Raw genomic sequence first — 16,300 nt, forward strand, 5'->3', positions numbered from 1 at the left:
TAGTCTACGTGGTGATCTACATTAATTTAGGTATTTCAGTGTATCTAACTAATAAAATGGTACTTGACTTTAAGATATTTATTATCTGGGTTCTAGAGTATAGTGAATATTAAATATTGAAATCAATACATAGAGGTAACAATTCTTAACAATGAATTCTGCTTTAGTTTCTAGCCAGCAGAAGACCAAATAGTACACAGGCTACAAAAACTACCTACTTGGAGAGACTTCAGTATCTTATTTACTGAGTGTGAGGCTTTAATAAAGTTATAGCCTTCTTTTGTTGGCAATTGTGTCTGTCCTCATTCTAGTATGCCCCCAGAAAGCTACCAGATCTTAACCTGCACAACAAAAGTGCCACTCATTGAAACAGTTATAACAGGAAAGGAAAGCAAGTTGATGGGATTTAAAGTGTTACAGGCCACTGAATCACTGACTGCTTGGTGAGGGCATGTAGAGAAATGTCATTCTCCACACTGCTGGTACAGTGAGGCCATATTAACGAAACCGAGCTTTGAAACATGAAGTCTATTCATAAAGATTTTTTAAAATCTTCAGATTTCCTTGGGAAACCTAATTCATAACTAGGAATCTTCCATTAATAATTTTCAATGATTTTACTTGTAATATTTACTTCCCAGTGGTTCATTTTTAAAAGAGGCTCTTACTACTTGATGTTTTCTATCCCATTATCTATTCACAGGTGCCATAAACATTTTGAGTTATAAACAAAAACAAAAGATGGCAAAGAACTGGCATTCCCCTCAACCCTGGGGACTAACAAATAATATAAACTTTGACTTTGAAACATGTTTCTCAGCTTTTCAAATACCTAATTCATTTTTAATGCCCATCAAACAAACATACAAATAGAGTAGCTATATCAACACCAGGCTAGGAAAAAGTAAGTGGCATAGATTATGATTTGGAGAATTCTTAGGAAACAGACAAGAGCGTAAGAATAAATCACTTAGAGAATTAGCTGTGTTCCAGGCTTCATTAGTTCTAATTATCCCCCAAATATGCTCAGCAGAATGCACTCGGGTCAGCTGGGACCGACACACAATAGAGTAGGCAACTTATAAACTCCTCAAAGCACAGGAAGAGTTCATAAAACGACTGCTTGTGCATTTAGATTCACGTGATAACACCTCTTACTGGATAAGCCTCCAGATGAAACAGATGGGACAGCTCTTCACTGAGAACGTTTCTTTTGCAAAAGCTCTGGACTTCTTTATCCTCCATTCAAGACACAAACTGCTAGAAAGCCAAATCTGAGGCAGGCTGTCTCTGTGTTTCACTGCCTAGATGTCACAGCAATATTAAATAAAGTATTAATGAAATATCCTTATCTAGGGAAAAGAATTGGCACATAAAAACATGTGCCTACACATACATAGATATTTAAGGCTTTAAGATAAATAGCACTAACAAAAAAAGTTAATGCATGTGTGTGTGTTTTTTAACCACCCAGTGACATAAAAAAATATATTTTGTATTTTATTAATTACTGACTTAATATTGGTTACCTTTTACTACTTAATCCTCAAACGTATTTTTCCAACAATATATTCATTACTTAACAGAGGTCTCTTTGCTCTACATTCACCAGTTCACTCTGCGATACTGAATATTCAGTTCTAGGCATTGCACTCAAAGAAAATAATAGAGCAGAGGAGGTCCTGATGGTGAGACCACTTTAGCTTAATAAGAAGCTTTCATGTTGACTTCAACTTATTAAATATATCACTTTTAAAAGATATTTACCTCTGCTCATGCTCAATGATTTAGAAACCATTGTTATTGTCAAAAGGTATTGAAATATTAATGGATCCATATGTAAATGAATCCTGGAATAGTCTATAGACCCTAGGAAGACATTAATTGCATCTAAAGCTTATTAGCTTTTCTGTGCATTGATCAAGCATGTGGGAAACCTGTAGATTCCATTTGTAGATATAAAATGTATTGACAAAGCAAAACTGACAAATGTCAAAATATATAAAATATATGCTTTATCCCAAATGGAAAATATTATTTATATATTTTGATAAAACCACGGAAAACTAATATTAGGATTTTAAGCATTTGGCAAAAATCTACACAATGGCTGTGGAACATGTTGTGAACTTAATCCACCCACAGGTCTTATTAAGAGGATCAGCCTCTTTCTGTATCTAGGCAGGGCAAAAACATTAAACTCATGGAAGTTAAATTCTCTTTTGCTATGGATGTTCTACATGTAGCCTGTGACACATTTTTAGAAAGAACTGTTATGTCTGTTGATTCTTATTCAAAATAATAATAAGTCAAATAATTACTACAAGTCAAATCATGAAAACAAAATCTAAAAATAGCAAGATATAATGAGTTGGATAAATAAAAAAGTTATGTACTCCAGACCCCAGTAACACATGTTTAAACAAATGATATTTGATGACACACAGAATTTGTCAACAGGGTAGTGGGGATACCTCCCCCAAAGCCAACATGACTATGTTTTACTTAATAGAGCCCTCTCTACATTCACAATCTATTCTGGGAGTAATAAATTCTAGGCATGATACTCAAAGAAAATCACGTACCAGAATGAGTCCTAAATAGCAAATGACTTCAAATATGCTTTTTGGCATAATGGCTGAAAGGCCAAAGTATATTCAATTTGCTATCTCAAATATTGAATTTAAAGGGCTTATTTCTGTTAAAGGGATAAGACTATACAGAAGGAAAAATAAGAAACAAAAGGTGAAGGTTTCAAGGAGAAAGATTTTGGCTTATTATTAGGAAGAGCTTTCTAACAATTAGAACTTTGTAAGTGAAACTAGTTATCCGAGTAGGTAAGAAGTTTCTCATGAATGGAGATACAACCGGAGGTTAGATGACCACTGCTGGTAATGCTGCAGAGAAGAAGCAGGCAGTCACGAGGAGTGCTGCACTGGATTCTCCTTCAGAGTTCTTTCCTGCCCTAATATAAAATGTCTACTTATACGGCAGAGTTAGTTTCCTCCTCCTGATACTAATTGCATGATATATTTAAAGAAACTATTTACTGTAAGTTTTATATAATTTTTGTATACAGTGAAATACCTGTTAAGCATTAGTGCTGATTAGTAATTATAAGTAGAATTCTATAATGACAGTACATATAGACTCTTAACATAATCAGATGTATCACTGAAAAAAATCCTTATATTGCAGTATCTGATCCAAAGAACAATTTCCTAAGGAAAAATAATTGGTACTCACACAGTTTTCTTGGAAATGACTGCATTTAAATTTATGATACAAGGAAATTTTCAATGTGTCTTGGACTGAAAGATATACAATATTGTGGCTTGTATAGCTTATTGATATCACTGAGCAAAAACTATATGGATAAACCTTTATAAAAGAAAAGTAAATATTGACAATTCACCCAGGCAATTGTTGAAGTAATTGTTTCTTTTCACATTTTTATAAAGGTATATCCCATTAATCTTAACAGGTTTTACAACAAAGTGGTTCTTATGTGATTTGGTCCAATTTGATATTCATTAAACAGCATATGTCTTTCATATACAGTTTATCCCTTGTGATAAATTAATAATTATACTAATAAAATTAAAATTCATAACATAAAAAGTATCTCAATATTTACTTACTTAAAAGTTTCCTGTATAAGAACCTGATCTTTTAAACTCATCAATCATATTCTTCATGTAAACATAAGCCTGTACATTTCTTTTCGGAATAACACATATCCTAGTAGCAGTTGCTACAAATTATATCTGGGTACAGACAGCACATACATGCAATCAAGGGTACTTTAAAAAGTTCATGGGAAGATTTGTGTTATCTTTTAATTCTATTTTTCCATGAACTCTTTGAATTACCCTCATACATGTCTCCAAAATATACACTCTACATATTGTAGTGCTAAGAGCAGACAGATCTGGCCCTGCAATTACTTGTGTGACCCATGGTAAGGCACTTAACCTTTCTAAACTTCAGTCTCTTTATTTGTAAGTAGGAGCTAATATTTGTTGAGAAGATTAAATGAGATTAAATACTCATTAAGTATTGATCCCATTTCTTATCACCCATTTCTCCCAATGCATAGAATTAAATATCAAATTAACTAATGCATATAAGTCTTTTGTAATTTGAAAGTGATGTTGCGGTCTGGCTGGTTAGCTCAGTTGGTTAGAGTGCAGCCTTATAACCTCAAGGTCACGGGTTCGGATCCCCATACCAGCCAGCCTCAAAAAAAAAAAAAAAAAAAAGAAAAGAAAAGAAAAGAATGCTGCAGTCATAAAGCATTATCTCACTTAAGAGGTAATTTATACTCCTGCATTACATTATTGTTAATGGTGTTCATTATTGTTTTGAATAATCTACATAGGTATATGTATCATAATATAATAACAAATTTCTATAGAACAAATTAAGAACTTAAAACAAAGGCTCAAGTTTAAAAATACTCAGAGAAAACAATGATTAGCAACAATTATACTCTAAATCATTTTGGAATAATCCACCAAGTTTTAAAGAAATAATATAACCACTTATTTGGAACAGTCTGGGTTTATATATCCAGTGGGAGACTAGAGGCTTTACCATTCAGGTGAAAAGAAAAAAGAATATATTTTCCTTAAATATTTCACCAGCCTAGTTTTTGGCCTAAACAATCTACATAATTTTCTCACTCATTCATACTACCTAATTTATATGCAGAATTCAAATATACACTGTAGAGTGGTTGTGCAGTATATCTTACTTAGAGTTTCTCATTTAAGAATATTACAGCATTCAAGGTAAAGCACTGCAAATCACACAAATATTGGAAATTTTAAAAAATGGAGTGTTATTTGACTATTCTGATTTTTGTTTTTAAGATATAGATATTGAAAATATCACAGCTGATCATTTCATTCTGACATGAGTTTAAAAGGTTAAGTTACTATCTGAAGAAAGGTAATCTGGTTGCCTTTCATAGCAGCCTGCAAGCTCTGCAATCTGCATAGAGAGGGGCATTTGTCATCATTAGCTGAGCTGTGACAGCTGGCACCCAGGGTGTCCCAGAATCAAGAAGTGGCAGAGGCACTCTTGGTTTAGGTTGCCATTAGTATAGTGCGTTTGAGGATCAAGTATATTTTATGAAAAGCTTTGTGATGTAACTAACAGCAGTGAACATATTTGAATTTTCCATAACATGGATAATACAATGATAGCACATAATTAGCAGGTTGCCTCTAGACAACAAGATGCCAGATTAGAGTATGAATAAACATCTACTGCCTGCCACTTAGAGAGGTGGAATTGTTTTCACCACCCAAACAGCTCCAGGAGAGTGTTTTTTCCAGGGCTGGGTTACGGTGATCGATTAAGTATATTCAAGGAAATAGGTTGAAGATGGAGAGAGTAGTTTTTAGATATATTTTAAATTTGGTTGTAGATAATGCATAAATTACCAGGAAAGAGCACAACTGCACGTACTCAATATAGCATCCATCTTTTTGATAACATGAATATGAAAATTATAATCGTTCACACAGGTGTAGTCCTCCACTTGTTTAAAGTGTATGTAATTGGTAATAAGTATTTAAAAATATTCCTTGGCAAAAGTTTAAAATCAGAATCTTTTACCAAATGAGTGCTGCTAACTATGGGTCTGAAACACTTGTGGTTAATATGTCTAGAAAAGAATTTTTTAAATTTTAAAATTTTATAAATATGTTTCTATATCTTGTTAATGCAAAACTATATTAATAAAAAGAAAGTTTAAATTAAGAAATAGGTTGATCAAACCTTTGAAAATTTAGAATGCTACAATCCCTCTAAAGTCATCAATGCTTGGAAACATAATCAATAACACTAGATTTTATATTATTATGTAAACTAGTTTTCCACAAATAAAACTAATTTTTGTGTTAATGTAAAATCTATGCAAATACATGCAGTCATTTATCAGGAAAGCTGACAAGCATTCCATATTGAAGGGGGAAATGAAACTGCCTCAAGAATAGAGGCAATTAATTATTTCTGTATTTTTTCTTCTTCTGTCTTGAGGCACAAAAGTTATCCATCCAGTTAAAACAGCAAATGAAATAAAGAGATTTTTTTTTTTATTTAAACACATATGGCTTTTGCCTGCAATACTGATCACCACAAGGTCTACAGATGCCCGTGGCTAAATTGTACACTGGCAGATGCACACAGGGGAAAACTGTGTTAATGCAGCGTGGAGAGCAAAACAAATGAAGAACTGAATTTGCTAGTTAAAAAAAACAAAACGCCAAAAACCCCATTTTTTCCTCCCAATAAATTATGCATTTTGCTTATCAAATACAGGTTAAGGTTGTAAAAAATTTAACCTTGGTTTGTTGCAAAAAAGTTAAGAACAATTTTAAATTAGTGAAGGTGTTTTTTATGTATATGCATATTTATTAATGTACTGAATATTTAAGCAATATCTTTTTATTTCTGTGGACAAAATGGCTAGCAATATTTAAACTGTCAATTTTACAATTAAAAGCTTCTGACATTCAAAACTGCTGTAGTATATGTGACTGGATAAATACTGTTGGAATTTCTAGTTATTTTCAAAAATCTATTTAGTTGCAATCTCTTAAGGTACTGAAAACTGTTAAAGGATACTAGAGAACAATCTTGTAGATGTTATCACATTACTTCCTAGTGGCAACAAGAATCTTATATTTAGTAGCTGTTTCTTTTTAACAGGTTAACATAAAAAAAGTACAGAGACCAACGCAATCTTTTACTATTTAAAACACTGGAGGTGTGTGCGTGTGGGCATGCGTGTGTGTGTATACAGCCTGCATTCATGGGTATTTTGCAAAGCATAAAAAGAGTATATTTAGTAAAAATGGTTTATGATTATTAAGGAACAATAACTTCTTTCTTAATAGGCCTGTAAGCATGCATAATTAAAATTTCTATTGTAATTGCCAAATAAAAATATAAAACAGAAAGTATTTAAATATTTTATATATCTTGGGAGAAGAAATAAAAGACTAGTTGAACTATTCCAAGTTGTAAAAAGTCAAAATACGTGAAGGAGCATCAATATCAATGAAAATGTCTGCACTCCTACAGTTCAATACTTCTTTGTTTGGAGTATTTGTAACCATCTAAATTTAAGTGACAATGTATATTTATACAAAATTAAGATTAGAAACATATCTTCCAAAATTGTGCATATATTAATTAATATTAGCTCTAATAAACTCCTTAGCCTCATCCCCCACCACTCACAGGAAGAATTAATTTACTGAAAACATATGAAAACTGAGAGATCTTGAGATTTCTTTCTCTAGTGCCACAGAGCTAGTAACATTGCAGATGTCTTAAATATTGCTAACATAGAAAGAACCCCTGTTACTACATATTTTGATGTGCAAACTATAAACTATATTCATAAATCTAACACATACATTCATGTTAGGAAAACAAATATTAGCAGTTGCTTTGAAAAGTGAATATTTTACCAACTATTAATTAGTCACATATATTAAACTACTTTTACATAAAACAAAAATCATAACCTTATCTGAAGCACCATATTATACTTTGCCCCTGCTTTGGTGCTCTCTGATTGAAACTGCTCCTAAATTAGAAGCACGCTAAAATAGTAAATTCTGGGGAATAAATAATGGTGTTTATAGTCTAAAGATTTTTGATATAAAACTAAAACACCTAGACATTTATAAATTAATCATAAAATTTACAAATTAAAAAAATAAAATAGGGGTATGAGGAAACATTTTTGTTGCAATGAAAATGTTCTACATCTGTGGTGGAGGTTATGTGACTGTATTCATTTGTCAGAATTCACAGAATGGCACATTCATATGGAAAATCATAGGATGGAATAGTACTGTATGCAAATTATTCATCAATAAACCTAACTTAAAAAAAAGAGAGATTTCACATAAAAATGAAGCCATATCACTGCGTTCCCAATTTTTTACTGGAAGCACTATATCTTACAAACTATGCTCTTCATGCTTCTAATTTGATCTAGATAGTTAGATAAAATGGGTATGTAGATTTCAAAGTATGAACCAATCAGTAGTACTACTTTTGACTTGATATTTTTGACAAATCATATAAAGGATAGTGCCTTCAAGAAATAGTACACACTGGTATGCTAAAATGTATATTATTAGAATAGTGAAAATAATCATACATATGTGGAAATGAAATATTACATAGGTGGTCTATTTTCAGATAATGTTTATTATAATCTCTATACCTTTATGTAAATATATAAATGAAATTACCATTTATAAATTAATTTCCTTCTTTGTCTATAAGCCATTTATTTTACTGCATATAATAGGAGGTAATCGCTTTTTATTTGATGTAATTATCCTTTTAAATTATTATTTCAGTTACTGATCATTAAAAAATAAATCCTAGTTTAGAGGAATTGCTTTGTTCATTAAAAAATAAGCTTGAAAACTATAAATTAGAAATAGGAAAGGTTATTTTAGACATGCAATCACTGAAAGTTGATTATCTATGTACCATGTTCTAGTCTCAAGGTCATGCTGAGTATTTTCAGTGGCTTAATCACATACAGTATGGAACAGTAATGAGAGCAATGCAGTCCTAGATGACCCACTGCAGATGTACAGATTAACAGACACTAATCACATCTGATTCCAGTTTTCTCTAAGTGCAATAAAAATGTAGCATACTAAGGACATTAAGGAGATAGTCATATTCACAAATACATATAAATCCCTGTGAGTTATGTGCTAAAGAATAACTAGTTTTTATATATTCATATAGAAAAGAATCATGTGAGCCCATTTATTGTCTGAATATTTCTATAATAACCAAAAGAAAAATTTAAGCTGAAATCTAACAATAATTTTAGTTTTACCCATTAGAAAGATAACAGTGACTTTCTGAAGAGTCTGTGAGGAACTAGAATATTGGAATCAGTATTTCTTCCATAATACTCAGTAAATGAATAACTAATCCTATTGGCCTTAAATGTTTGGAAAAGGTTAGAGATCACAATTTATTCTGAGCAATAAGAAATTCTTTTGGTTGACAACCTTCCCCCAATTTTATTTTTCAGTTTAGAGATACAACTTAAAATATCCTGTACCTCTGTTTATACTTTCAAATGAAGTGAGGAAACTGAGATGATTATGTAAAGAAGCCAGGCTTTAAATTTCCTTTTCTACCAAAAGAAAGGATTTGACCAGGGTTATCCAGCATTACTTCAAGTCTGAAAACCATGCAGTGCTGGTAATTCTTGTAAGGTATACCTCCAACTTCCATCTTTAATCTCCAAGTTACTTTTCTTTTCAACGCCTATTATCACCAATATCAAGTTTACTAAGCAACATTGTAGGAAAAAAAGTACTTGTCACTACAAATGTGACTATATGATTGTATAGTAGCGTGATGAAGAAAACTGAGGAAATGGCCTTGATCATTCAAGGGAAGAATAAATAATTTTTAAAAACCACAATTCTCGAGATGCTCTAGTTGAAGAAATAAAACAGGTTCTGAATTGTGCCAACGGTGACCTCAATTCTTTGCTTGACTTCGTAATAAGCCTGATATTAAAACATGAAATAAGTATTTTAAGAAATCACAAAACCTTTAAAGCTTTCAAGCTATTTTGTTTCAAGTGTTCTAATACCAAGAGTCACAACAGGAAGAAAGGTATAGATGCCATCAAATTAGATTACCCGAAAAACTCCACCTATTTTACTTTATTTAATGTGACACATAAAGAAAACACTGCACAAATATCTGTCTTTAATTTCGCTAGTGTAAAAAAAGAAATATAATGTGTCTGGCAGAATGAAACAGTTGAAATAGCCTGGGTGCATTAAAAAAAAAAAAAAAAAAAGAGGGGGAAAAGAAATCAGATGCGAACAATGAGCCTTCAAAGCCACTCCAACAGTAAGGATAAATAATTTAATAAACTCAACTTCATATTCTTTTTATCTCCCCAGATAATAAGCACATATTTAAAAAAATAAAACTTTAAATTCATGAGTACTTGTGAATAGACTAGCAGCCAGAAGATAATGAAAACACACAAAACAATATCTATGTGAGCACTTAACGTGTATGCATATCCTCTAGCACATACCTTTTTCCAGATGGAAGGTTACAATTGGTGAAATTTATGAACATGCAGTTCAAATTTAAATTAGGGTTTTTAAAAAAACACATAAACTTTGCATACCTGCATTTCTCAACATAACAGAGTTTTTCTTTAAACCTAATAAGCCCATTTGTGTATTACTTTGTACATACTATATACATAAGCAGGTCTACAGAAGGGGGAATAAGTTATGAGATAGTACTTCATGAAAAGTTGTTTTGCCATTGTTATTTTGAATGCTTTGAAGTGTTAAGGATCACAATATTTAATTATTTTATAGTAATTAAAACTGCTAACATTTATAATTATGTACTTGTTTTTTTTTTTTGACAAAATTTGAACCAATACATTTTAAATCAAGGCTGCCTTGTAAACTAAATGAATGAAATGTAGAAGTTAGTTAGACCTTAAAATTCTAAATACCATTCAGATGTAAGCATCTCAAACTAGCACCAAATCATGAGCTTCTTGGAGTTTTTCTGCCTTTCATTTAGGTCAGTTTTCTTCAATTATCATTCTATTATTAGCTCATGTCAAGGATGCCTGCATGCATACCACTGAAAACAATTAAGCATTTACATCCTAAAGCATGGGACACACGAGCTTTTATTCTAGTACTGAGATTACATTAATAGTAAAAAAAAAAAATAAATAAACAAGACTGGTATCATTAGAGTTATTTTATAAAGTTTTCACATAAGTAAATAAATGCATTTTAGCCATCTCTATGTATTACATAATCGTATGAAATATGAGGGTCTTCAAAAAGTTCACAGAAAAATTCATATTATCTTGTAATTCTATTTTTCCAGGAACTTTTTGAAGTACCTTGTACTTTGATAGGTCAAATTATATTTCAAATAAATACACTATAAAATGGTTAAATAAGTTACTCCCCCAGAACAAATCTATCTCCTAAACCTATATTTAAAGAGGCTGAGTTACACAAAAAAATACACTAGTATTTTTAATTCCTTTCCACACACTCCTCAGAATAATTTTCCGTCCAACAATGAGGGGTGCCTAAGGTCACTGCAAGGATTCAGCTACAGAAGGCAATTCACTGCACGTGCTCAGTGCCACAGAAAATCACTGTGCTGCAGCAGCACTTGCACTTGCACTGAGTATTATTCTAGGGCGTACAGTTCACCCACAGAGATAACGGCGGAGGGGTGCATCCTACGTTATGTAAATCTCTATCAGCCCCGGAGAGGACGGCTGCTTAAGGAAGCAGCTCAGAAAACACAGTCCTGGCGCCCTTGAAATCCAATGACTTCACTTTCCTGGAACACTCTGGAACTAATGAGTTTCTTGGTCCTTTTCTCACCATCCATTCTTCTTTCTCAAAGTGCAAATCGTTAGAGAAAAGGCCCCGGTTGCACCAATTAGTTTGCACAAAGTGCTTCGGTGTTTAGCTTCGCTTTAACTCAATTAAGCCGCACAGTGAGTCCCGAAGATGCGCCACCTGCGCGCCTGGCTCCAGCGCGGCCCGGCCGGCGCCCCTCGCGGGCCCGCGTCCCTCGTGTTAGACGCACCGGGGCGGCCGCGCCACCACCCCCTCGAACAGCCCCGGGGCCTCCGACTCCCGGGCTGCTTCACGTCCTCGGCAGACGGGGTGTTTGCAGGTGGCACAAGAAGACCAGGGCCGAGCATCTCTGGCCTGAACCCGAGGGAGAGTGCCAGGGCGCGGGGACCGCGGCGGGCGACGAAGCAGCGCCGGGCTCGGCTGCGGCCAGGGCTGAGGGGTGCGTGGGCAGAGCGTGGAGCAGACGTGGAGAAAGCCGCCACAGCAAGCACCAGTAGTGCCTGTGGGACAGCGAGCAGGGAGAGGAAGGCGGGAGGCCGGGAGTGCGGGGCAGCGGGAGAGACGTGGCGAGCGGGCGGCCTTCGGGGACCCGAGCTGGGTGAGGGCAGAGGTGGCGTTTCCCCAGAGACCACTGCAGGTGTCCTTCGCTGTGGCGGCCGCGGTCCTGCGGCTCTGATTTGCATCCTCTTCCTCCTCTTCCTACTGCCAAAAAGTAGCAGTGCGTTCACCCGCGACGCAGGCGAAGTGGGGAGGGGCTTTTCGGGTGTTGCTAGTGCTTGCTCTTAAAGGAATGGAAGGTTCTCGGTGTTGCTAGTGCTTGCTCTTAAAGGAATGGAAGGTTCTCGGGGGAACAGAGTAGATGGATGCTGCGCGCCCCAAATGGAACGTACTATTTTTAGCTAAATAGGAATCTAGCCCTTTTGGATAAGGAGAAAGTAAAAAAATAGGTGGCTATGTGATGCTGTACCTGCGCGAAACAAGCGAAATCCCAAGAACCAAAAAACCCCACAAAAACCAACAAAAACCCGCAAACGACAGCAAAAACCAAACCCAAAACTTGAGTATAAAGTGGGAGCCCTGAACAAGATCTTGTTAAAAATGGCTCTGAAAGAAAGTGCCTATGAACCTGTTACCCGGAATTAAAGGATTTCGCTGGAAATATTCTTAATTTGAAATAGAGACCATCTAAATTAAAGGTAGGCAATTAAAAATCCATTTAGGTTTTAAAACCACTACATAACCCCTAAGTAGTATTTCTTTAGTTTCCTGTACATGTAGGACATAACTGGTGCCACCAGACAATGTTCTACATAAACCCATTTGCCCCTCCAGTTTTAAGGTTCCAAACTTTAGAAATGTTATTTCTTTCAAATTTTTCCAAAATTATGTTTAAATACAAAAAACTCTAGGGGATTGTAAATTAATTTTCTTTGAAAATATTAACCATTTTCCCTTAATCAAAATCACTTGAAATACTATAAAATTAGAAGTCTACAATCAGGTCACCACTAAGGACACTTAAGATAGGCAATACATCCTTAATTAATACATGTGTAAACAACCCAGGAGCCCTAAACCTTCGAACTTTCAGGATAACTATCTGTAAGTAGAGATATGGTCTCTCCTGAATTTCATGAATTCAGCCCAGTATGAAATCACACTAAAATAATCTCTCAATCCTGGAGATAATATATTTTGCAAATATTTCTACAAGTGCACATACAGTTTAGTATCCTGCTTGTAATGCTGGGCAGGTCTACGAAAGTGCAAAGAAGACTGCAGATGGAGGGAAGGGATATATTACACATTTAAAAAAAAACATCCTAACTTAAACCGAGATAGAAAATATCTAACACACTCAGCAATAATTTTCAGATTCCATTAAAAAAGTGCAAATGAGGAAAAAACAGGTTTTAAAAAAGAGCACACTACCTGCATAACTTTTTTTTTTTTTTTTAAAAACATTCTAACACATAGGAACATCCACAATGAGAACATCACACAGGTATTACTCCATCTAAAGCCGACTTCATAAGCCAGCAGTCTGTGCATGAAAGAGCAAACTTTCGACCTGCACTTAAACAGATCCTGAGGATTAGCGGACATTAATTATCTCACTCTAAATGCAAGTTAGTGACTTTGTTTCAGAAAACCTAGTCTAGTTCACTAACTGATGGATGACCATTAATACACCTGTATTTGCATTTCAGCGGTAAAAAGACAAGCAGGGTTTTCAGCACGGAAAAGAGCCACTTTGCCAAGTCTTTTCAAAACGTCAATATGCTTCAAGTAATACCAGAGCTGAGAGATTCCTCTTGATTTCCAAACTGTCTAGGTGGCCTGGGTGGTTTTCTGCCCGCAGCAACCTCCTACCTTTAGTGTGTGTGCCTATATCCACGAGGGGGGATTAATTAGCCGGGCTGGAGCTGAAGGAGGCTGTCGTGACGAGCCCAGTGGCGATTGGCCGCCCGCCTGCCTGGCCCTGCCTTTATAATTTCCACACGAGTGCATCTGGGCTCTTAGACAAACCAACAGCAGCTTCTTCTGACATATACACACGCACACTCACCCCGCCACACACCCAGCACACTTTTCCTCCATCTGATTAACAGTCCTGCACACACAATGATTACGGGAAAGCGTAAATAAATACGGAAAGGGGTGATTATTTTGACTACTGGAAGAGCTTTGCTGGGTCTCAGCGCAACTTTTGTTTTTATTACGGAGAAGGTGATCTCTCCATGCGTCTCTCTCACACGAGGATTCTTTAAAAGAGGAAGAGAGAGAGAGAGTGTGTGTGTGTGTGTTGGGGGGTGGGTGGGGGGAGAACAATCTTTCAGACCGGCTGGGCTCGAAGGGAAAAGCAGCAGCAGCAGCAGCAGGGAAACCAGCGCTGCAGCACGTCGGAAAGACACTTTGGGTACATTTCTGAGCTCCGCGGCCCGTTTCTGCACCGAAGTTGGCTCCAGCTCTAGCAGCCGCATTGGATCCCACAGCTTACTGCGAGACTCCGGTGTACAATCCGGATCTCTGCCCCAACATGATCGCGGCGCAGGCCAAGCTGGTCTACCATCTGAATAAATACTACAATGAAAAATGCCAAGCCAGGAAAGCTGCCATTGCCAAAACGATCCGGGAAGTCTGCAAAGTAGTTTCCGACGTACTGAAGGAAGTGGAAGTGCAGGAGCCCCGTTTCATCAGCTCCCTCAACGAGATGGACAATCGCTACGAGGGCCTTGAGGTCATCTCCCCCACCGAATTTGAGGTGGTGCTTTATCTGAACCAAATGGGGGTGTTTAACTTCGTGGACGACGGCTCGCTGCCCGGCTGCGCGGTGCTGAAGTTGAGCGACGGGCGCAAAAGGAGCATGTCCCTCTGGGTGGAATTCATTACCGCCTCCGGCTATCTCTCGGCGCGCAAAATCCGGTCCAGATTTCAGACGCTGGTGGCTCAGGCGGTAGACAAATGTAGCTACAGGGATGTGGTAAAGATGGTGGCAGACACCAGCGAAGTGAAACTGAGAATCCGAGATAGGTACGTGGTGCAGATCACCCCGGCTTTTAAATGCACCGGGATCTGGCCGAGGAGTGCTGCCCACTGGCCACTTCCCCACATCCCCTGGCCGGGACCCAACCGGGTGGCGGAGGTCAAAGCGGAAGGGTTCAATCTCTTGTCCAAGGAGTGCCACTCCCTGGCCGGCAAGCAGAGCTCGGCCGAGAGCGACGCCTGGGTGCTGCAGTTCGCGGAAGCGGAGAACAGACTGCAGATGGGCGGGTGCAGAAAGAAATGCCTCTCCATCCTCAAAACCTTACGGGACCGGCACCTCGAACTGCCGGGCCAGCCCCTGAACAATTACCACATGAAGACTCTGGTTTCCTACGAGTGTGAAAAGCATCCCCGGGAGTCGGACTGGGACGAGTCTTGCCTGGGCGATCGGCTGAACGGGATTTTGCTGCAACTCATCTCCTGCCTGCAGTGCCGGCGGTGTCCCCACTACTTCCTACCGAACTTAGATCTGTTTCAAGGCAAACCTCACTCGGCTCTGGAAAACGCTGCCAAACAAACGTGGCGACTGGCAAGAGAGATCCTGACCAACCCGAAAAGTTTGGAAAAACTTTAGAGGATGATTTAATCAAGAGCTGAAATGATTACTCGTCTCAAAGTCCTAATTAAGTGTAAACTTCTTGTTCAATTCCTATTTAATATTTCACTCGACAGCGCAAACAATCTCTTCCTTAAAAAGGAATAATAATACGACGTTTAGGCATCATCTCACCCACTCCTCCAAGGGGATTAAAACAAGTAGGGGAAGCAGATGGAGAAAAACCTAAACCCACAAATATTAGAAGACTTCTTTACAAACGATTTTTGTATCTCCCTTGAAAGCTACACGGTAACACCCGGAAAACAGCTCGGCTGTAATGCAAGACCACAGCGAACACTCTCTCTGCTTAACTATCAAAGGATTATAGCAATCCTGGCGATTTAGGTGCATCTGTCTGTGAGTAAACACGATTTGGATATGCCATCAGAAGGGAAGTGTAATGTATATTTTGATTTGTAACAAATATTGTGATCTCACATTGTCTTTGAAAGTGTGGATGTTGGTGTTTTGTGATTTGGTGAACAGAAGTTAAATTGCCATTTTGGTTACTTCTCAGACATTTTCCACTAACAAAAATACCATTTAAAGGTAGATTTCCTCCTGGTACTTTTATCTGTCATTCAAGTGTCTGACTTTAAAAAGTTTACACTTTGTTTCAAATATATTGCTTGTTCTATTTCTAACATTCCGTAAATATACTTGAAATGTTATTTAAATATATTCAAAGAAATTTGAATTCAGCTTATATAAT

At 36.6% G+C, this 16,300-nt stretch overlaps 2 protein-coding genes across 2 annotated transcripts in view; one reads left to right on the plus strand and one right to left on the minus strand.

Annotated features, from left to right (window-relative positions):
* The window catches only part of NBEA (neurobeachin), a 657,479-nt gene that overhangs the window by 185,680 nt on the left and 455,499 nt on the right, over nt 1-16,300 (minus strand). The gene's annotated exons all lie outside the window — the stretch shown is intronic.
* On the plus strand, nt 14,485-15,564 carry MAB21L1 (mab-21 like 1). The gene has a single exon (XM_063101469.1). It carries the CDS (start codon nt 14,485-14,487, stop codon nt 15,562-15,564), a length of 1,080 nt encoding a protein of 359 aa, XP_062957539.1.

The sequence above is a fragment of the Cynocephalus volans genome, chromosome 7 (genome assembly GCF_027409185.1).
Source record: "Cynocephalus volans isolate mCynVol1 chromosome 7, mCynVol1.pri, whole genome shotgun sequence".
Lineage (NCBI taxonomy): Eukaryota > Metazoa > Chordata > Mammalia > Dermoptera > Cynocephalidae > Cynocephalus > Cynocephalus volans.